Source organism: Crassostrea angulata, chromosome 3, assembly GCF_025612915.1.
Source record: "Crassostrea angulata isolate pt1a10 chromosome 3, ASM2561291v2, whole genome shotgun sequence".
Classification (NCBI taxonomy): domain Eukaryota; kingdom Metazoa; phylum Mollusca; class Bivalvia; order Ostreida; family Ostreidae; genus Magallana; species Magallana angulata.
This window is the reverse complement of record NC_069113.1, coordinates 18,834,667-18,857,457: the sequence shown is the minus strand read 5'-3', so window position 1 is coordinate 18,857,457 and position 22,791 is coordinate 18,834,667. Positions and strand designations below refer to the sequence as shown.

At 34.9% G+C, this 22,791-nt stretch overlaps 1 protein-coding gene across 1 annotated transcript in view; it reads left to right on the top strand.

The window, feature by feature from the left end:
* Positions 1-22,791, top strand: part of LOC128175157 (structural maintenance of chromosomes protein 5-like) — a 60,541-nt gene that overhangs the window by 26,600 nt on the left and 11,150 nt on the right. Inside the window, exons 13-20 of the mRNA XM_052840582.1 lie at positions 3,783-3,966; positions 4,367-4,425; positions 5,410-5,476; positions 10,608-10,709; positions 13,805-13,872; positions 14,004-14,127; positions 16,636-16,758; positions 18,160-18,285. Coding sequence (XP_052696542.1) covers positions 3,783-3,966; positions 4,367-4,425; positions 5,410-5,476; positions 10,608-10,709; positions 13,805-13,872; positions 14,004-14,127; positions 16,636-16,758; positions 18,160-18,285 — 853 coding nt within the window. The remainder of the gene's footprint in view (positions 1-3,782; positions 3,967-4,366; positions 4,426-5,409; positions 5,477-10,607; positions 10,710-13,804; positions 13,873-14,003; positions 14,128-16,635; positions 16,759-18,159; positions 18,286-22,791) is intronic.

Here is a 22,791-nt window from a genome sequence, read left to right as displayed (position 1 = left end):
ATAGAAGGGCAATAATAACACGGGACAAAAATAATTTTGTATGTACCCTATATCAAAAATACCCGTTATGATGAAACATACTACAGTAAGTTTAGCTTTATTTGTCATTTTATAAGTCGATATGTCGCTCATTCTAATTACCAGGTAGATAATGAAACACCAAAGTGTTTCTAATATATTCCTTCATGAATTTTCTTGAGGCTAACAACACTCTTTTTTTCATCTATCTGAATGATAAACTGTGGAATTTTCTATTAATCTGATGAAATTCTTCAGACATTTTTTTAACCATCAGTGTATTTAGCTGGATCCACTGTGTTTATTAAGGTTTACTCATCTCTGTCCTTGAGCTTCCTGCATTGTTATTGAATTTAACTCATTAGTATTTGAGATGAACAAAAATATTCAGATAAAAAAACAGTCTGCAAAATGCACGTAACACTCATTAGACTGAGGATGGTAAAATGTCAAAGAACAGGGGAACCTCATAGTTGTTACAAACATACACCCAGTACGCCAGTTTTTTAGGCCACATAAGTTTGTTCATCATTTTAATTCTCTGGTATGAAAATTCAAATTTTAACTTTATTTGTTCTGTAACATGGGAAATAAAGCATAGAAATAAAATATGATTTTCATTATCTTTCGTTTTGAGGAATTGTAGATGTAATCACCTAGCAAACAAAATAATTACAGGTATAGGCAGTGGTGTGGATATGAATAATAAAAATTCATTTTCTGATTTCTTCATTAAAATGTTTAATTTTGTACATGTATTTGCATAAATGAAGGATGGAATTGTAAGTTTCAAAGAACTTGTGCTTTATCTTATATTGTTAATACTTAAAACTCTTGACAGTTGACAGTTTAAAATTTTATTCCTAACTATGCCAGTTTGTATGACTTTGAAAAAAGAAGTGTTGATAAAACTTGAATTGTTTTACCCATTAGTTCATTCCTTGTTAAAATTCAACCATGTAAAACATTCAACTCTGTTATCATCCACCTTTCTATTTAGGGCTGGTAGCCCTATATTATTCAGCAGCACTTCTGCAGGGGACTCTACGTCGCCATGCTCACATGTCTAGCATAATCAACATGAATTAAAGGCTTGTCTTGACTGTTGTTAAATGACCATACGAAGAAAGCAATAGTTAATTTGTGTCACTTTTTAGCTCACCGAGACGAAGTCAGGGGGAGCTTATGCTATACCCTTGGCGTCGGAGTCGGCGTCGGCGTCCGGACCTGGTTAAAGTTTTTGGTGCAGGTCCTGTATCTAAGCTATTACTTGTCCTATATTCACCAAACTTGCATGGATGATGCATCTGGACCTACTTATGGACTTGAAAGACTTGGATGCTGAATCTGAGTCTTATATTTCAGATGCTGGAGGAGGTTAAGGTTGTTGGACCAGGTTAAAGTTTTTGTTGCAGGTGCCCTTTGATAGCAATATCTAAGTTACTGCAGGTCCGTACTTCACCAAACTTGCATGGATGGTGTGTCTTATGATACTGATGCACCAGACAGGCTTGAGTGCTGAATCTGAGCTATAGGTTTTGGATGCTGGAGGAGGTTAAGGTTTTTGGATCTGGTTAAAGTTTTTGTTGCAGGTGCCCTTTGATAGCAATATCTAAGTTACTGCTGGTCCGTACTTCACTAAACTTGCATGGATGGTGTGTCTTATGATACTGATGCACCAGACAGGCTTGAGTGCTGAATCTGAGCTATAGGTTTTGGATGCTGGAGGAGGTTAAGGTTTTTAGAGCTGGTTAAAGTTTTTGTTGCAGGTGCCCTCTGATGATTATATCTTAGTTACTACTTGTCCTAACTTCACCAGACTTCCATGGATGGTGGGTCTTATGATACTGATGCACCAGACAGGCTTGAATGCTGAATCTGAGCCATAGGTTTCGGATGCTGAAGGAGGTTAAGGTTTTTAGAGCTGGTTAAAGTTTTTGTTGCAGGTGCCCTCTGATGATTATATATTCGTTATTACTTGTCCTACCTTCACCAGACTTCTATGGATGGTGCGTCTTATGATACTGATGCACCTGACAAGTTTGAATGCTGAGTCTGGGCCATAGGTTTCAGACGCTGGATATAGTTAAGTTTTTTGGAACAGGTCACATGTTTAATAGATAATAGTACTTTTTCAAACTTGCATAGTTGATTATACTGTAGTATGAATGAATCACAGAGGAAGCTTCAGATGCAGAGCTTGATCTCCATTATCAAGGATGCTAAAAAATATATCTTAGTTATTACAGGTCCTAATTTCACCAAACTTGAATGGATGGTGTGTCTTATGATACAGATGCACCTGACAGGCATGGATGTTGAATCTGAGCCATAGGTTGTGGATGCTGGAGCAGGTTAAGGTTTTAATTGCTAGTGCCCTCTGATGATGATATCTTAGTTATTACTGGTCTGAGCTTCACCAAACTTGCATGGAGATGCGTCTTATGTATACTGATGCACCTGACAGGCTTGAATGCTGAATCTGAGCCATAGGTTTCGGATGCTGGATGAGGTTTAGTTTTTTTGGAACAGGTCACATGTTTTATAGATGATAGCTTGCATAGTTGATTTAACTATATTATAAATGAAACGCAGAGGTTGCTTCAGATGCAGAGCCTGATCTCCATCATCAAGGATGCTAAAGAAATCTCCTACCTCACTCAAAACTGCTCGATAGATAGATGTGTTTGTTGATAAATGATATAACATGATTCCTATGATATAGTATTGTATGGTATGAAACAATATTGTTTAATATGATACAATATAATATCATATGTAATATTATAAAAAGTTATTTGATACGATATGATATTGTATAAATTTTTTTGATATTTTATGTTATGATATTGTATCATGATATCGTTATGTATAGTATTGTATATTATGATACAATATTGTATATTGTTTTCCCTTGGACTGAAATGTCACACTTTCATTGGTTTAAACATAGCACGTGATTGCCTCATATATCTCTATATTTGTTCTGTGAGAAATAATATTAGGCAATATGGCCATCATTGGTCGACCCTTCGCTTACTCATTTCAACATTTCATAGTATTTAATACATAAACCGCATGCCGTAAGTTCTTAAAGTATTTAGAGTAGTTGCCCTTTGAAATTCTTTAAAATTAGAGTAGTTGCCCTTAGAATATTGACGTCACATTGTTTTGTCTGGAGCAGAACAAGATGACAGCGTCGCAATTTGCTCAAATCTCTGCAGAGGAAAGGGAGAAAACATTTTAAAATTGAATAACAACAAAACATTGTAAGTAAACATGGGTGAAGCAAAGATTTTTAAAGAGAATTTGAAAGGTGAGATTGAAAATTCTGAAGAGTTTAAATGAGTTAAATTGGACGAGATGTTAGGCATCTTGTACATGGCTTTGCGTAGATCATCGCTATTTGTTAATAAATATGTCGCCTGATAGTCCTAGGGAAAACAAAACACTTTAAAATTTTACCTAGTCAGTTCAAGTTTAACATCTGTAAGAATTGAATGGTTTTTGATAATGTAAACCAACGTTTTTCTCAGCTGCAGGAAATTTTTGCGAGGTTTGCAAGAGCCTTTCTAAAGCACATATTTCTTACTGTGAACTTATAGCCTCCAAATGTCTTTTTTAACCTATTTTCCAGGTAATCTACATCTTAATAGCAAAAAATAATAGCCGCATTGCAGTTAATCTTTGATAAATGTGGCAAATAAAAGTTGGTTGATGATATGCACTTTTCAGTCAGCCTTTTTCCTGTTATGTAATTTCAGTCAGTTTGGTTTTGTAAACTACATGAATGACTACATAGTTTGTGCTGAGGGGGTCAGAAGGTACTTGTGTGCCCAGTACCATGTCCATAACATTCCCGTAGGAACCCGACGAACCAAAGATCTTGTGGAGGAAATCAAACTGCGATGTCCAGAACTGAGACTGTTTTATACAGATGAATACCAGGTACCAAAGTATCATAAAATGTTGTGTGTGTGTGTGAGGGGGGGGGGGGGGGGGGGTAGGTGGCAGCAATTTAAAGAAAATCTGTTTATATGTTACCATTATCTGAATTTAAATTCAATATCAGAGTATGTCAGCTTCATTTTTCACCAAGATTACCAGTTTAATCAAATATTCTTACTGATGCAATTTAGTGAAGAATACATATGTGCTCATACATGTTTTTCTTGTATGTTTATTTTAATGAATGTTTTAGATTGAAAAAATGATTTTTTGAGTAATAGAGATTATCCTAATAAACATACCTGTATTGAATGCACAGTAGAATAAAAAAAAAAACTAGTGTTACAGCCAGTTGAAACTGAACATGAAATAATGCTGTGTGGTACTGTTTTAATTCTAGTACTCCTGTCGAGTTTCTAAATATGATAAGTCTGTGTCATCAAGAAGCACCAAAATCAGGTAGGAATTTGTCCAGAAATTACCTGTATAAAGTCATCAAGGTAGGAATTTGTCCAGAAATTACCTGTGTAAAGTCATCAAGGTAGGAATTTGTCCAGAAATTACCTGTATAAAGTCATCAAGGTAGGAATTTGTCCAGAAATTACCTGTATAAAGTCATCAAGGTAGGAATTTGTCCAGAAATTACCTGTGTAAAGTCATCAAGGTAGGAATTTGTCCAGAAATTACCTGTATAAAGTCATCAAGGTAGGAATTTGTCCAGAAATTACCTGTATAAAGTCATCAAGGTAGGAATTTGTCCAGAAATTACCTGTATAAAGTCATCAAGGTAGGAATTTGTCCAGAAATTACCTGTATAAAGTCATCAAGGTAGGAATTTGTCCAGAAATTACCTGTATAAAGACATCAAGGTAAGAATTTATCCAGAAATTACCTGTATTAAGTCTTCAATGTAGGAATTTATCCAGAAATTACCTGTATAAAGTCTTCAAGGTAGGAATTTTTCCAGAAATTACCTGTGTAAAGTCATCAAGAATGAGTTTTCAATACTAAGACACTTTACAGAAATAACTGATCATTTTTTAAGGATTCTTATGCAGTTTCTAAAAAAGTGTCTTATCAAATTATTTTAGGGGAGATTGCAGCTGATATGTGTCTGCAATTGCTTCATCCTTTTATCAGTCAATAAATTATTTCATTTATCTGCATGCTCATCCTGCTCTAGAAAGTTAATGCAGCCCCCCCCCCCCCCCCAAAAAAAAAAAAAAAAAGAAAAAAAAAAAAAAAAAGAAAAAATGCAAAAGCAGTTTAACTGTCAGTATGTTTCATTGTTTTTTGTCACAAACCAAATTATAATGTCGGTAAGTTGGAAATCTGCCTCATTCTCCTTTTTGTTAGTTTTTAACTCTGTTGACTTGTTTTAACTTGCATGGCTTATTTTTAACTTGAATGACTTGATTTTTACTTGAATGACTTGTTTTGCAGAGACCCTCAATGGATGTCTGCCTCTGTGGATGCTTCCAGGATTCAAGAAATAAACAATGAGATTAAGGTGAGGGAAGGAAATCAACGAAAAAGGGAAACATTATTTTTATAGTAGCACAGTCAGACCATGATTAAACATAGTAAAAGCATAACAACTTTCGGAGGATTCTATATAAATACAGAGGATGAGATGCACAAAAAAATAGTGATTGGACAGTTCTAGGCCCAAAGCTTGGAACTTTAGTTTCTCTGGCCAAAAACTTCAAAATAAAATTTGGCTGACAGGTACATGTATTTGCAAAAGGGTATATCTCCAATTTTATATTTCAACTGTAATAAAAAAATTGAGTTCCCTCCTTTTTCAACATGGCAATAAAACTTTTCAATATGGCATCATTATACCCCCCGCAAACAAAGTTTGGGGGGGTATATAGGAATCACCTTGTCCGTCCGTCCGTCTGTCAGTCTGTCTGTCTGTCTCTGTCTGTCTGTTTGTCTGTCTGTCCGTCCGTCTGTCTGTGCAATCGTGTCCGGTCCATATCTTTCTTTTGGGGAAATATTGGAAGTTCTTACTTCACACAAAGATTACTTACTTACTTACTTAGGCCTCTTCATGCCAGGTGGCACATAAGGCAGCCACACAGTCTCTCCACCCAGTCCGATTCTTTGCTTTTGCCACCACTGTTTTCCATGTTAACTCTATCTTTTTCAGCTCACTCTCTGCTGTTCTTCGCCATGTTGTTTTAGGCCTACCCCTTTTCCTTTTCCCATCAGCTGTCCAGAAGATGCTTTCTCTGGTAATGTCGTGCTGGTCTTTTCTGAGCACATGGCCGATCCATCTCCACTTCCTTCTAGCGATTTCCACGGATATGTCTTCTTGACCTGCCATATCTCTGAGTTCGTTATTAGATATTACTTTTGGCCATCTGATCTTGAATATGGACCGTAAGCATCGGTTTACGAATACTCTCAGTTTCTTTGTGAGGTCTTTCCGGAGCTTCCAGCATTCTGAGCCATATAGCAATACTGATTTTACATTGCTGTTGAAAATCCTGAGTTTTGTTCTTGTGGTCATATAGGAGGATGTCCATACTGGTTTTAAGATGGCAAACACATGACGGGCTTTATTAATTCTTGATGTAATATCCTCGTCCGTACCTCCTGATGTTGTTATAATGCTGCCCAGGTATGTAAAGGTGTCTACATCTTCCAAAGGCTCTCCATCTACTTGTACGGAGTTCTTGTTCCGTGCATTTATTCTCATTATTTTGGTCTTCTTTAAATTGATGTTAAGTCCTAGGCTTGTAGATGTTGTGTGCAGTTTGGTTGTTTTTTCCTGAATATGCTGATGAGTGGAAGAGATAAGGCATAGGTCATCGGCATAATCTAGGTCATCCAGTTTGTTTCCCATATTCCATCTAATGCCGTTATTCTGGTCTCTGGTGGATTCTCTCATGACCCAGTCTATGGCCACTAAAAAGAGTAGAGGTGATAGCATACAGCCTTGTTTCAGCCCTGATGTTACTGGGAACCACTCGGTTTGGCCTTTGTCAACCATCACACTACACTGAAATCCTTCATGTAGTATTCTAATGATGTTAATGATCTTCAGTGGTAGTCCGTACAGTCTTAGGAGTTTCCATAAACTTTCCCGATGTACACTGTCGAAGGCCTTCTCGAAGTCAACAAAGTTGAGGTATAAAGAGGACTGCCACTCTATTGACTGTTCTATGATGTTTCGTAATACAAAGATTTGGTCACAGCATGATCTACCTGGTCTGAATCCTGCTTGCTCCTTTCTAAGTTGTGCATCAACTTGGTGTTTTACTCTGTCCAAGAGAACTCTGGTAAAAACTTTACTTATTGTTGGTAAAAGTGTGATTCCCCTCCAGTTGTTGCATTCTGTTTTATCTCCTTTTTTTGGAAGTTTTATAATAATTCCACTTTTCCAATCTGATGGTATCTTGGTGGTTCTCCAAATATCTTGGAAAAGGTTGTGCATAACAATAGATGTTGCTTCAATGTCTGCTTTTAGTAATTCTGCTGGGATGTCATCTACTCCTGCAGCCTTGTTGTCTTTCATTTTCCTGATTGCTTTCTGTATTTCCATTAGGCTTATTTCCTCCACACTAATGTCAAGTTCTGTTACATTTTCGTTGTCAATGTCTGGTGGTTGGCATGGGTCTCCTCTGTTCAAAACTGATCTAAAATGTTCTGCCCACCTTTTCATGATGTCGCTGTCCTTGGAAAGAATGTTGCCATGATGGTCTTTCACAACACTTGAATTGTTGGTAAATTTTCCAGACATCATTTTTGTAATTTTATAGAGTTCTTGGATATTTCCAGTCCTTGCTGCTTCCTCAGCTCTACAGGCACTGTCTTCTATGCGTTTTCGTTTGTCACGTCTTGCACTCCTCTTGACCTCTCTGTCCTTGTCTCTGTAAGACTTTGACAAGGATTCCATCTCTGTGTTGTCTTTACAGTCTAATATTTTAGATCTGATCTTCTTTCTCTCTGATATTAGAGTCCATGTATCTGATGTTATCCATTCTTCTTTCACACTTTTCCTATATCCCAATGTGTCAGTTGCAGCGGAAGTAAAACAGTCCTTGATATTATCCCACTTTCCGTCTATGTTGTTTTCATCATTCATGGTCTCTAGTGCAGAGAATCTGTTCCTCAGTTCCAGTTTAAAGGCTTCCTTTACCTCTAGCTGTTTAAGTTTATTCACTGCAAACTTCCTACGTCCTTGCACTTTCCTCGTTGCCTTTAACTTAAGTTGTATTTTGGCACGTAAGAGTATGTGATCGCTGTTAATATCTGCACCTCTGTACGTCCGAGCATCTATAACTGATCTCCTCCACCTCTTATTGATCATGATGTAGTCTATTTGGTTCTTTGTTCTCTTATCTGGCGAAACCCATGTGTACTTGTGAATGTCCTTGTGTGCAAAGATTGTGTTGCAGACCACTAGTCCATTTATCTCGCAGAAGTCTAGTAGACGTTCTCCATTTTCATTTAATTGTCCAATGCCATGTGCTCCCATACATGCCTCCTTGCCGGTGTTATCCTTTCCCACTTTAGCATTAAGGTCTCCCATAACTATCACCATATCGTGTTTCGGTGTTCGATGTAGCACGCTCTGAAGTTGATTGTAGAAAGTGTCCTTTTCATCATCATTAGCATCGTTGGTTGGCGAGTAACACTGAATCACACTGAGCTTGATGTGTTTGGAATCGAACCTAGCGTACAGTATTCTGTCGTTCACAGGGTACCATTCTATCAGTGTCTTTGATGTTTCTTTACTCATCATTATTGCTACGCCACTCTGTCGTTCACAGGGTACCATTCTATCAGTGTCTTTGATGTTTCTTTACTCATCATTATTGCTACGCCACTCTGGTGATCTTGATCCTTGCCTGAGTAGATGATGGTCTCACTATTACAAGTTATTTTTCCAGAGCCTGTCCAACGTGCTTCACTTATGCCAAGAATGCTGATATCATATTGCTTCATCTCTTTGGCGATCTGTGCTGATCTGCTAGTTTCAAACATAGTCCGCACGTTCCATGCTGCTATGTTGATGTTGCGGTTTGGTCTCAGAAGGTAGCTTCTCAGTCTAGTAGTTCTCTGATGATTTTCCTGACTAGACGTCATGCTTTCATTTCTGATGTTACCTACTGGTGAACCAGGTAATACTTTTCTCTGTGTGTCTGTTTCTGTAGTCAGTGTTCACCGCAGAAGGGGTGACTGGCCCCATGCTGCAGGCATAGCCCCGTTAGCCGGCATAACCCGTTTCCACCTCCTACGACAGGGACGTGGGGCATAGACTTTAGGAGGCTCACACAAAGATTGCTTATGACCTAAGGGTGTGTCATGACCTTGACCCAAGGTCATTCGGGCAAGGTCAAGGTCACTGGCAGAAAAAATGCAAAATTCGTGTCCGGTCCATATCTTTCTTATGGGGAAACATTGGAAGTTCTTACTTCACACAAAGATTGCTTATGACCTAAGGGTGTGTCATGACCTTGACCCAAGGTCATTTGGGCAAGGTCAAGGTCACTGGCAGAAAAAGTGCAAAATTCGTGTCCGGTCCATATCTTTCTTATGGAGAAACATTGGAAGTTCTTACTTCACACAAAGATTGCTTATGACCTAAGGATGTGTCATGACCTTGACCCAAGGTCATTTGGGCAAGGTCAAGGTCACTGGCAGAAAAAATGCAAAATTCGTGTCCGGTCCATATCTTTCTTATGGGGAAACATTGGAAGTTCTTACTTCACACAAAGATTGCTTATGATTAAAGGGTGTGTCATGACCTTGACCCAAGGTCAATTGAGAAAGTTCAAGGTCATTGTTTCAAAAAAGCTAAATTCTGTCTGTGTCATGTTTTGTATTAATGGAAATATTAGAAGCTAAAAATTAAGTTTTCAAAAATAAAGCAGTTGTTATTTATAGAAAATGGACAGTGAAATAGATTCATCCAATATTTTCTATAATAGCAAAAATACACGCGTTATGATTTTTTTCTTAGCGGGGGGTATCAATTGTGAGCTTGCTCACAGTACCTCTAGTTTGACCTGATGCAGGATTGCCCTGAAAAAACAAAACAATAAAGCTTGTTGCCCTTCTGTATTGTGCATAGAGGAAATCTCATTAAATTCCAATGAAGGAAGGAAGTGAAGGCATAATGATATTTGAATGAGTTTCTTCTGAAAATCTTATCAATGAGTTGAAGAATTTTCAGTAAACCAACTTTTATTTCCAGCAAATTTTCATCGCGATTAATTGAAGTTAAACTTGTTTCCAATCACGAATTTTCACAATCAAGATGCAGATTACCTGGAAAATAAAATACGAGACAGAGACATTTAGTGACTGGTTTGCAGAGGAAAATATTTGCGACAACAAGGCAATTTGTAAACTTTGCAAAAATTTCTTGCATGGAAATAAGTTCAATGGTTATCAAAAGGGGAAGGGGATGTCATGGACGTAGGCATAACACAAGGTGTTTTTCTCTGAAAGGCCAACAAGTTGAGATTGTGTTGAACACACAATTCACAAGATGTTGAAATTGATTATTTTTGTAAAAGTTGAAAAAAGATATTATTAAAGAAATTTGTGATTGATGTTTTAAAAAGTTTCTTGGTTTTGCATGTGTAGTCCAGTAATTTAAACTTATAAAAATTAACATCCAGAGTTGTCAGGAGCAGAGGAAAGAGAACGAGAATAACTACAATGCCCTCCAGAAAGAGTCACAGGAATTGGAGACAAAGATGAACAGACTGCGGGAACAGAAAGTAGGTATTAGGGTAAAAGTCATATAATTTTTTAAAATTTCAACTGCAGGTAAGGAATGCACGTATTTTAGGTTGGACATCACAAGTCTGTTAATCACAGTTTCCCGGTAAAAAGTTCACCAAATAGGTTGATGGTGATTTGAATGAAAAGCCGATTTTGATAGCTGTGTGACGCCTGGATCATTACTGGGGCCCCAGGAGGGGTTCAGAGTTTAAAATATAAATGTATAGGGAAAATGTTTTTAAATCTTCTCAAGAACAACAATTCTACAATTTGTGATTTTACTATGCACAAGCATCTCAGATAGTGTAGATTCTAAGTTATTTAAACCATGAACCCCAGACTTATACTGCTGCCTCAGGAGGGGTTCTAAGTTTAACATAGAAATATAGAGGGAAAATGTTTAAAAGTCCTTTTCTCAAGAACTGCAATTTGTACTTTGTAAATTATTGTGCAAATAGGGTAAATTCTGAATTGGAAAAACTGAGACCCCCAGATCAAAACTGGTACCCCAATAGGTGTTCAAATTTCAAAATTCAAATCTATATAGAAATTATGTGAATATAGTTTGTGAGATTATCATTGTAATATATGGAATAATTCTACGATATGAATAGGTTTTCAGTGTTTTTAAATGGTATACATGTAGTCTTGAAAGTTCTCACTGGCCCACCTTCACCAAATGTTTCAACTTTATGTAAACTATTATTATTGCTACTTCTATCCAGACAGAAAAATTAAAGTGTCAGTAAACACTTAATTGTTTTCTAATCAAAAGTGTTATTTATTGTAAAACAAAGCCTAAGCCCTTTCAAGCAGTGCAATTTCCTGTTATTTTGTGCAAATAATTTAATTGAATCATTATCAGCAAGGAGCACGAGACCCTTGTTTATCCATAAGAACAAGTGACGTTACTGGCCAAAATATGCTGCTTTTCACATATATTTGCGTCATGAAATTCATACTGAAAACTGTTCCGTTTTTAGCAAGACGTCAAAAGTTTACTGAACATTAAAATGCGACGTCATGCATACAAAGGTAAATCAAAAAGTTTGGACACATGACAATTGTTATTTCATTTTAAATAAGGATTTAATATCCAGGAAAGTATTATGATATTTTAATTTAGTCTATAATATATATGTATAAAAATCAGAAGAATGTACATTCTTACATTGGAGTTAACAATAAACAGTAAAACTCAGTTATAGCAAAGTCCTAGGGACCAATTGATTTACTTCGATATATCCGTGATTCGTTATATCCGTATAACGAATTCGTAATAATAAATGAAGCAAAGTCACTATATACATGTTATCTTTTACCAGAATATGATTTTTACTAATTGAGGCTTAGAATAAAAATATATTATCATAAAATACTGTGTATAATACGCACTCATGTATAATACGCACCCCCCAAAGTTGACCAATAATGGCGAAAAAACAGCAGGTCCTATGTAAAATATGCACCCCAAAAATGGCAAAATCAACGGCCGCCATTTCCCCCCAAACTATTGATGTTTCATGATAATTTTATAATCCATGTGCAATTTCTGTAATTTTGTGAACGGGACATAGCTCAGATGAAAATTGACGGCCACCAGTTTCCCAAATAACTATTGTTGTTTAATGATAATTTTATAACCCAAGCGCAATTACTGTAGTTTTGTGATCAGAACATTGCCCGAACGATATTAGAGTCAAAGTTCTTACAATTTTACTTAAAAAGGACTGTGTGATTTACATGTTTAATGTGTATAATTATCTGAAGAAAAACGTGTTAAAATCATACTTGAGCAGACCTGCGCTCTATATTTCCAAATGCAAAATATAAAGCAAAAATGATAATATTTTTATTTGTTTGCAAATTTGCAGGAATTAGATCATTTAGGTGACAGCATAGATAAACAGTGAATGAGCAATGATGACTAAAATTAAGATTCAAGTGATAGGCTTCCATTGTACAATGATTTATGGAAATTTGATTTTTATACGATACTACATGTGTATTTGAAAATTGGTTAAAATTGGCGGCAGATATTTGACCATACTGCACATGATCCTCTATGTTTTGATCAAGCCTTAAATATGTTGGCAATTTTTTTTGGCTTTTAAAATTGTCTCACAAGAAATCTATCGGACCAATTGCATAGGTCTAAACGTTGTGTGTCCTGTAATTTGTTGTTGTCCGTTTCTTTTCCTTTGGTTTCTCTATGGTAATGAAATAAATATAAAATTTTGTTTTAAATAATTAAATAAAAAAACAAGGAAGTTTTATCCTGGAATCATCCATTTTCACAGATGTATGCTGTGTGTAACATGGTGTTACTGTTTGTGTTGCATTGCATTGTGCGTGTTGCATTGAAAATGGCGGGCGGGTAAAAATGGCGGGCAGGTGGGTGGGTGGGTGGGCGGCTGCCAAAAAAGGTACCCTCATTGTACGTTTAACTCCTCCTACAGTTTTCAAGATAGGAAGTTGTTCTTTTGCAGATCAATTGTTTATATTAGTGGTGTGCATATATTGCTAGGATTTTGATTTCTGATAATTTATGAAAAAAGAACCAGCTTTTGAACTTTTTTTGGGCAAAATATTGCATATAGGGTACTCCATATAAATTCAGGTTTGACATGGATTATTGATACACTTCACATAAAAGGAAAAACCGGTTTGCTGTCACATTGACAGCTTTCACTTGTTAAATGCATTGTTATATATTCATATAGGCCTCTTGTGTTATACTGTGGTTTCATCAATATTCTTTGAATACCAATTTTCGTGGATTTCGTTGTTAAGTTGATCCATGAATTTAAATGTTCATTGAAATGCAATTTCTATTAACATTTTGTATTGAAAGGGTCATTAGCCACGAATTTATGTATCCTTGAAACTGTGATTTTCACTTTATCCACAAAAATTGATACCCTTGAATATTAATGAAACCACAGTAATCATATTGACCCCTTGTGTTTTAATCATAATTTACAACTTGTGTTGTATTTATATCAACCACGTGTTATAATCCTACTGACCACGTATGTAATACCCATGTTGACTACCTATGTGATATTTATATTGAATGCTTTTCTTGTAGAAAAACTTAATGCAAATGAAAGACAAAAAAAAGAGGCTCCAATCTCAGATTGAATCCAAAAAGCAAAGGTAATATATGCACATTGTATATTTTAGAATAGATAAGGAGAGTTCTTGCAGTCTTTTTCCGTCTAAATTGATGGTAAATGTTGAATTCAGAAAGCTATATACACAAATGGAATATTGTTTGTATTTTGTAGGATACAGACGGAGGAAGCAGAGGCCATAGATCTTGATGCAGAGAACAGAGCTGCTGACAAGAAGAAGAAAGCCCTCAATGTCAAGATGTGTGTCTGCCTGCAGAAAATGAAGGACAACACAAAGGTACCCATTCACTCGAGAAGAGAGTTTCATTGGCTCCATTCTTCTGATAGACCCTGAAGCTGTATCCAAGTTTTTGGTTTCCACCATTCATTAAAAGTTAACAGTAGGGCTGGGACGATTCAGGGCTCTTTTGATTCGATTCGGTTTCGACTCAAAGTGCTACGGTTTGGGTTTTTTTTTTTGGTTTGATTCGATTAAACATGTATCAGCCTTAATATTTCTCATTATAAATGAATAATTTTTACTTTGTAGATTCCTTTAATTAAGGATAACAAACAAAAAATGTTATGTAATAACTGTATTCTTTTTAAAGTATATATTAAGAGGATGATGAAGTTGCAGGAAAGGGAAAATACTTGTTGGCAAAACTGCATGACTGTTCATGTTTACAAAGAATACTTGATGATATTTTTGGCTCACATGCTAATTCAGTATCTACGAACATTTTTTAAAAAGTATTTTGCAAATATAGTTTTCAGAAACATTAAAAATATTCAAGAAAGAGGTATAAGTACCTTGAAAATAGTCAGAATTTAAATAGTACAAACAATTTAGACATTTTTTGCAGTCGTATGTATTCCTAAGCCAGAGTTCAATATAGTTTCGTTCAACCATCGGCTGTCTACGTAAATCTCTGACAAGCATATATTAAGAGGTCGCGTCATCAGACTATCACGTGACCTGGCATTATACACATTGGGAGAGGGTATCTCTTGCTTGTCAGAGATTAACGGAGACAGCCGAGTATCTGGTTGAACTAGACTAGAGTTCATTATTGCTTGGATGATACATGCATTTAATTAATTATAAGCTTCATGCTGGAGTAAAATAAAATTTTTGATATAATGATAATGATCACCATTTTCCTACCTGAAGTCTTACAACAAGGACATTGATAGGATATAATTGTCCCATATTTGTTAGCTGTCAAGTATAGCTTTTATGTTTATATGTTGGAAACGGACGACCTTAAAAACACTGTTGACTCTAGGGCTGTGCTCCAGCATGAAGCTTATTTAAATGCATGTACCGGTATGAGAATCCTTAAAGGGTCTGTAGATGGGCTATGTTACTTAGGTGTCTGTTAAGGCCTGTTGGCCTCTTGTCAATGTCGATCCCAAGATATTGAGGTTCTTTGTTTTGCTTGTTCACAATTTTTCTCAAAAAGTATCTAGTAAATAGAAATTTTAAATTTTTAGTGATGGTAAGAGAGTATCCAGCTGCATATCTGAACATCTGCAGTCACTTCCTTTTTTCACCGGAAAGAAATAAAAAACCTTATTTTTTTATTTTTTTTTAAACTAAGATTGATGGAGATGCTCTAATAAATGCAGAGTACAAAATTTGTTTTAAAATTGATCCATGCACTCTCAACATTTTTGGCTTTAAAGGGGCATGGTCATGGTTTTGGTCAAATTCTATTTTTCTGTTTTTTTCCAAAGGAAAAATCCAGTTATTGAAATGGCTTGACAAATGGATTATGGATACTGTTCAAAAGAAAACCTGGTTGCTGTCACATTGACAGCTTTTCTCATGCTATTATTTAGGAATGTATTTATAATGATCAAATGAAATTGAGAGTCAGTCACAGAGTTTTAAGCAAGATACAGGACTCACAATTCTTTGTCATGTAAACAAGGCTCGTGCCCTGTTTTTGTTTACATAGGTTCAATACACCAGTAAAAAATCTTTTTCAAGCTGATTTGTCTATTTTCTTATTCATTTAAAGCATAAAGAAAATATTTCTAATGTTTAAAACATTTGTTTTTAGGTCTAAAGCTGGAATTTTCACCTCAACATTGAAAATGTAAACAAGAGCTTTGCTTACATAGCAAAGAATTGCAAGCTCTGTAACTCGCTCATAATTCAAAGAATGACACTCAAATTTTGGTTGCATATTAAAAATGCCTTACTGAAGCATTATAAAAATTAAAACTGGAAAAATGATTTATGATCAAAATCGGGACCATGCCCTTTTAAAGTCCTGAAGCGAGAATCCTCATAGCCCATTTGTTACAGTTTTGGACATATGCCCAGGCAACCTAGGTTCAAATGCTGCAGTTTGTTTTCCTTAATTTTGTTTCAATTATGATTTTATCTTTAAAATGATGCATCTGATTTATTTCTAAGTGTAGTTTATCAAAATTCACAGAAATAGCGCATTTTTTAGCATAATTATAAGTCTTTTAAAATCCATATGGAGGGTTAAATGGAATGTTTAAAAAGAATTACATTTGGCATGAAATTTTTACTGTAGTCCTCAGAGGAATTATTTAGTTATTTATAAACATGTATCATTTATTTCATATTACTGAATGACATGAAACATGCACTCTATGGAAAAAAGTTGTACTCTTTAAGACTGTTTATCAATTCATGATATTTAAAAGTACATGTTTAACAGTATCAAATAAATGTAGCTTTTGTCAAACAGACCTCCTTCAAAAGTAAATACATTGTATTAGAGATACAATAAAACAGGCTGTTCATATTTTGTTTTTGTTTCAGGAATGTTTGAATCTCAGTGTAGATAAAGTTCGGTTAAGTCTAAAACATGCATCGATAGTTCGAGACTTGGAGAATCTAGAGAACTCAAAAAGAGAGCAGTCCCACTCCATGCAAGACTTGGAGGTAAGACATTGCTTTTTAAAGAACTTTGAATTGATATAGAATTGGTAATGTGATTTGTCACTTTGAAAGTTTAAGAGGTTGAGAATGATTGGTGTAAAGAGTTTTAGAATATAAAAAAAATGAAAAAGTGTCCAAATCATCATTTGGATTTGACAGTGCACTTGATTAGGGTGCAATTTTTATTTGCATTTTCAAAGGGACCAACTGTATATTATTTTTTTTTCACTTCAGTTCAGTGTTTTTTACATCACCATGTTGGCATACAGTCAAAATGAAATCAACTGACAGACAAAAGAATATCATAACATAAAGGCTATAGCATGCAAGACAATTTTATACAATTCTTTATAGTCCCTTGAACTGTTTTCTCTGCATATTAAAAACATTGATCTAAGTAGACACTGGTCTTTTAAAATCATTTATAGAAGTTGACACATAGATGTTTTGTAGTACATTGTATTATAATCACATGAATAAACAATATCTTTAATGGGATCACTACCACAGCATAATTTATCATTAAAAATATCATTGATAATACATGTATTAGAATCAAAGGTTGTCATAAAAAGGACATGAAGTACAAAATAGTTTTTCATTTTCAACCAATAATTTGCATGCCTAGCATAAATGTTTTTCCTTAGGGATAATCGGTTTTAAATTACAATATCTGCCGGTTTCAATAAATTGTGAATGTGCTCTGAATCTTGATAGCTGGGATATTTCTTGCTTTTTCAATTAAGAGAAACTTTAAGTAATCTTGTAATTTATACTCAAAAGAATTTAATATTTTACTGTAGAAATAAAGTTTTCCTGTTGGAGTTAGAAGACAAGATTTTGTTCAGTTGTTCAAAGATCATATCAACAAAAGTGTTATTTAAATTAAACCTCAAATCCTCTATAAGGGAAATAGCTAAAGATGTAAATCTAAAATTATGTTTATATTCTCTATTAAATACATATACTGTAGATGGTTTCAGAGAGGTGACTTTTGAAACAATACAAGTATCACATAAACTAGATATACTGTATACAGGGTTATTTTTGCCCCGTGTAATTTTCGCCTTTCTACGCTTTCAAACAGTTTCGCCCAGTCTTGAATTCGCCCAGCAATTTGTGTTAAAAGGGACAGAATAGGAGACACTGGAATTCGCCCACTCTTAAATTTGCCCACTGACAACGAGGGCAAAAATAAAATGGGGGGAATTATTTTCCTGTATACAGTATGCAATTAACATCAGTAAAATGTCTCTACAACAACGTCTTTCTCTTAACATATATAGCAGTTTTGGTACCTGTTACTTGACATTAAATTTCTTTCTGGATCGCAATCGGTAAATAGATTAATATCCAAATGTTGATACACCAGTGCATTATAGAATCTTTGCTATATATTTGCAGAGAGAATTTGAGGAAGCTAAAGAAAGAGTACGAGATATTAAAGAGAGGGCAAAGCGGTTGTTACAGACTGCCAAGAGAGCTACTGGAACAGCTGAAAATGAAGAGCTCTCTCAAGATATCAGAACGGTGAGTGTGCTTGCTAAAAAAAATGCTGAGGTTCTTTCTTCATGTACAGTAATATAGGTTATTTCATATCAATTTAACAATTAAAGCAATATGTTCTGTATTTTCTAGAATTTTATTTTGCTGCAAAAACCTGCTAGTATGATAAGTCTGCATATAACTTAAACTTTTATGATAAATAAGGTTTGAAAAAATCATTAATTTTTGTCAAAGGAAATATATCTCTTCTAAGGAATATATAGCAAATCAATTTTTGTACAGGACGACAATAATTCAATTTTGCTATAAATAAGGCTTTTTAACGGCCTTTTCCACAAAAATATGGCTAACAGAAATTTAAAAACCATGATATTTTTGTCATTTTAGAAGAAAAGAACATTTTAGTAAAAATAAAAAATTCAGCATGAAAAATGCAGCTCATATTGCTTTAACATCTGTATACTGTAGTTTTTTTGGAAGGTGTTAGTTGATGATAACCGCTCTGTTGCTTTGTTATAAAGAATTTTTTTGTTACCCTTTCAAAGGAGATGGCTTGTATGTGTTTAAATCTATTCTGCTCAGTCTGCAGACGATCTTTTGTCATTTTGTGCCATTAATACATGTATTATCAGGGATGTAATTTCCATTAAAAACCCATTTTTAAATATGTCACAAACAAACAGTCTTAGGATTTTATATTTTTATTTGTGTCCTCATAGAGAAAAAAAAATGATAAACTTAAAAAAAAAAATCCCTACCTATACCTAATCTAATTTTTTCCATCAGTGTTACCCTAAACACATTTTTTTTCTTAGGCATTATAAAATAATATACAAATTGAGATTAAAAAAAAAGGTAACAGTGGCTCGAACTCTTCAACCTTACGTTATTTAAGGTAGGAATAAAAAATCTGGATAATTTAGAACATGAAACGTGGCTGAGGATCGGAGATTGTTACATGTCAAAATAGTTATTCATCCGTTGAGATCGGTGTAGACTAATTTGATTTAGTCATATCCTTCTATTAATTATTACTTCTCCACTAGCAGCCTTAAATTAATTTATTGAATTGCGTATATATTATTGTGCAAATGACTGAAAGTAATTAGTTTGATCTTAAGATATTTATACCACATCTGAAGAAGTAATATTTTCACAGAGACATGTTGATTAAGATTTTATAATTTGGAGATATATTTAATTCCATGATAACCTTACTCTTTTCCTGTTTTCCATCTGTTTTTCATTAGCAGTTATAGTTCACCATTTCATTATCAATACTTATTATAAAAGTATTCAAGCCCACCAGCCCAAAAGTTCAGTATCCACTTTTAAGTGGCATGTAATTTCCATTTTTTGGGTACGAACATCAAACAAAAATTTATTTTGATTGAACAGTTTACTAACGGGGAGTATATATATTAATATTTCCTAAAACTTCACAAAATTGTCTCTTTCTTTTAAAGCCAGAAAATCATATTTTCGCCGGAGCATATTTAAAAAAAAAATATTTGTTCCTCCATTTTGACATAAAAATTTATGATGTATGAATATTTCAAAGGTATATACAGCAGAAATATGTGTTTAAATGTATGTGTAATATTTTATTGCAAAGAAGCAATGTATACGTAACGAACAGTTGCTGATTTTGAATTTTTCAATACTTCTGATACATGGTGTTGGTATTTATTTATATACTCAAAGCAATCCAACGACTGGTTGAATTTACAAGAATGTTTCATTGTTCTGAGCAAAATTCAGTGTGAATTTTCTTTAATAATGTTAAAAGAGTTTTCTGCAAAAGCAATTTTTACTTGACTTTGTGGTTTTTAATGTTTAGTCAGATTGTTTTTGGCACCAGATCCAATATTCACATTACATAGAACATAAAAAGCCTCGTATTGTCCTTGATTACTTTGTTTTACCCATGGGAATACCTTTTCCCAGATATGTTGATAGGTACAAAGATATTGTTTTCTTTTTGTCTGTTTTCATTCTGCTGGCCACGGTTAAGACCTCTTCTTATTGGAAGCCATTGCACTTAATGATAAAAGCAACTCATGATATTAATTAACACTTGCCTGAACTGAACAATTACTTGTTAAAGCCATCAACATTTTTATGTAAATCCAAGCACAGCTTAGATTCATGACTGGAAGTCAATCGCGCAACATGATTTACAAACCAAATCCGAGAATCGGGAGATTTTCAGGTTGTCCGACAAAAATCGGTTGAAGGATGCGTGGGTTCCGGTCACGTGATGGTCTGCGACTGACCATATTTTTGAAGCTCCGCTGTTTTTTCTCTTTAAATACGTCTCTGTAATATTTAAAGTGCCCAAAATACTGGATAAAGGACTTAAAACTCAATTTGGTGAGTGCTATATAATTTTAGAAATTTACGCCTTGATATTGTTGTTAAGAAGCATTCTGAAAATATCAGACTGTGGTGAACTCTTACTCACTAATAGTGACAATAGTAACAATGGCCGAAAAGTCAGGGGTACTTAAAAAAACACCAGAAAAAGAACAAACAAAAACAAAAAAACTTGTTCAGCTCGATTTAAAATCGGCACCAGTATCCGTAAGAAAATCCATTGTTTCTGAAAAGGCCGCAGTGAAAAAACCGAGAACTAGCAGCGGTGATCATACACCTGCTCACGACGGTAGTACATCTGACCAGCACGTTAATATCTCAGGTGACCTTCATCAAATTCAGCAAAGTTTGACAGAAATAAGAGAGTCCATGGTGAAAAAATCGGATGTCAAGGTCTTGGTTTCGGAAATATTGTTAGAATTGAAAAATGAAATAAAAAGTGAAATAAAACAAGAAATTGTCAATGAAATGAAAAAAGATTTCGAAGAAAGTATCAAAAACAAAGTCAAGAAAGAGTTTGAAGATAAAATCGACGAAAAGTGTAAAGAGTTCGAAACACAAACAAAAGAAATCTCCGAGGGTTTTAATCTTGATTTCGACACTCTGAGAGAAAAATTGAACTCCCAAGCCAGTGAACTGAGATCTCTCAACGACAAGCTCAAACAATGTGAATCTGCGGCACAATCTGCAATGACCCTCGCCAATCAAAATCAACAATACTCGCAGAAAGCCAATATTAAATTTCTAAACTGGGCCGAGGAGAAAAACGAAAACCTCAGGAGTAAATTGTGTACAATTCTCAAGGAGGCAGTGAAGATGGACCTGGACCCCTCGGATGTTCTTGCGATTCATCGGATTCCTGGGGGAGATGGGAAAGGGCCACGCCCTGTGATCGCCAAATTCCGTAACACGGAGGTCAAGATCGCGGTCATCAAAAATCGATCGAATGACAAACTCAAAAAATGTTTTACCATGCATGACCACCTAACATATTTCAACGCAAAACTTTTGCGCAATCTTAATGGTGACCCTCGAATCCAGTCTGCCTGGTACTACAACGGCAAGATTTTTGCGCTGGACGAACAAGGACGCCGCCACAGATTCGATATTCTGGACAATGTTTCTGAAAAACTAAAACGGCACTAGTACACTTTTTTGATAGACAGCGGAGTGGTCGGGATCGGTCAACGGTTTTCAGATCGGGATCGGTATCTCAATTTCAGAACTGTTTACTTTCTGTTTAGACATGTGTGTATGTGTGAGTGTGCGTGTTTCTCCCTTTATAAGTGTTCTTAATGAACTGGTAGGATGCTTAGTTTCTTATGTGTGTGTAATATTTTTGGGTATGGTTGGATCAGAAAATTTGGTAATGGTAAGTGGTTATTTGCTTCTCGTATGTGTTATTTTTGAATACTTTCTTTGTCTTACATGTGTTGCTTCTGTTATTTTCTATTTAATACGTAAATATGATGTCGTCTGACAACATTTTAATAGCTACGGTGAACTGTCAGGGGCTCGCCACACCATCAAAACGTAAAGATGTTCTTAACTACTATAAACAAAAACATTATTCTATCATTTGCCTGCAAGATACTCATTTTATTTCTGAACATGAACAGTTTATAGAAACACAGTGGGGATATAAATGTGTGTTTAATTCATATTCATCTAACTCAAGAGGGGTCTGTATACTTTTCAATAACAACTTTGAGTTTAAAATTCATAGAGTGAAAAACGACTGTGAAGGTAATTTGTTAGCTTTGGACATGACAATTGAGGACCACAAGGTTACCCTCATTAATATATACGGTCCTAATATTGACAACCCTGAGTTTTATGAAAATGTAAGAAGTATCTTCCTTGAATTTGATAATGAATATTTTATTTTATGTGGGGACTTTAATCTTGCATTGAATCCCATGCAGGATACTTATAACTACTGTAGTGTTAACAATCCAAAGGCTCGAAGTAAAGTCCTGGAAATAATGGAGGACTTATGCCTCATAGATTACTATAGAGTCCTAAATCCTGAAAAAAAAGTATATACATGGCGGAAAAAAAATCCTCTAAAACAAGGTCGCCTTGATTATATTTTCTCATTTCTGACAGCTTAACAAATCTTGTTGAAAACTGTACTATCAAACCTGGATACAG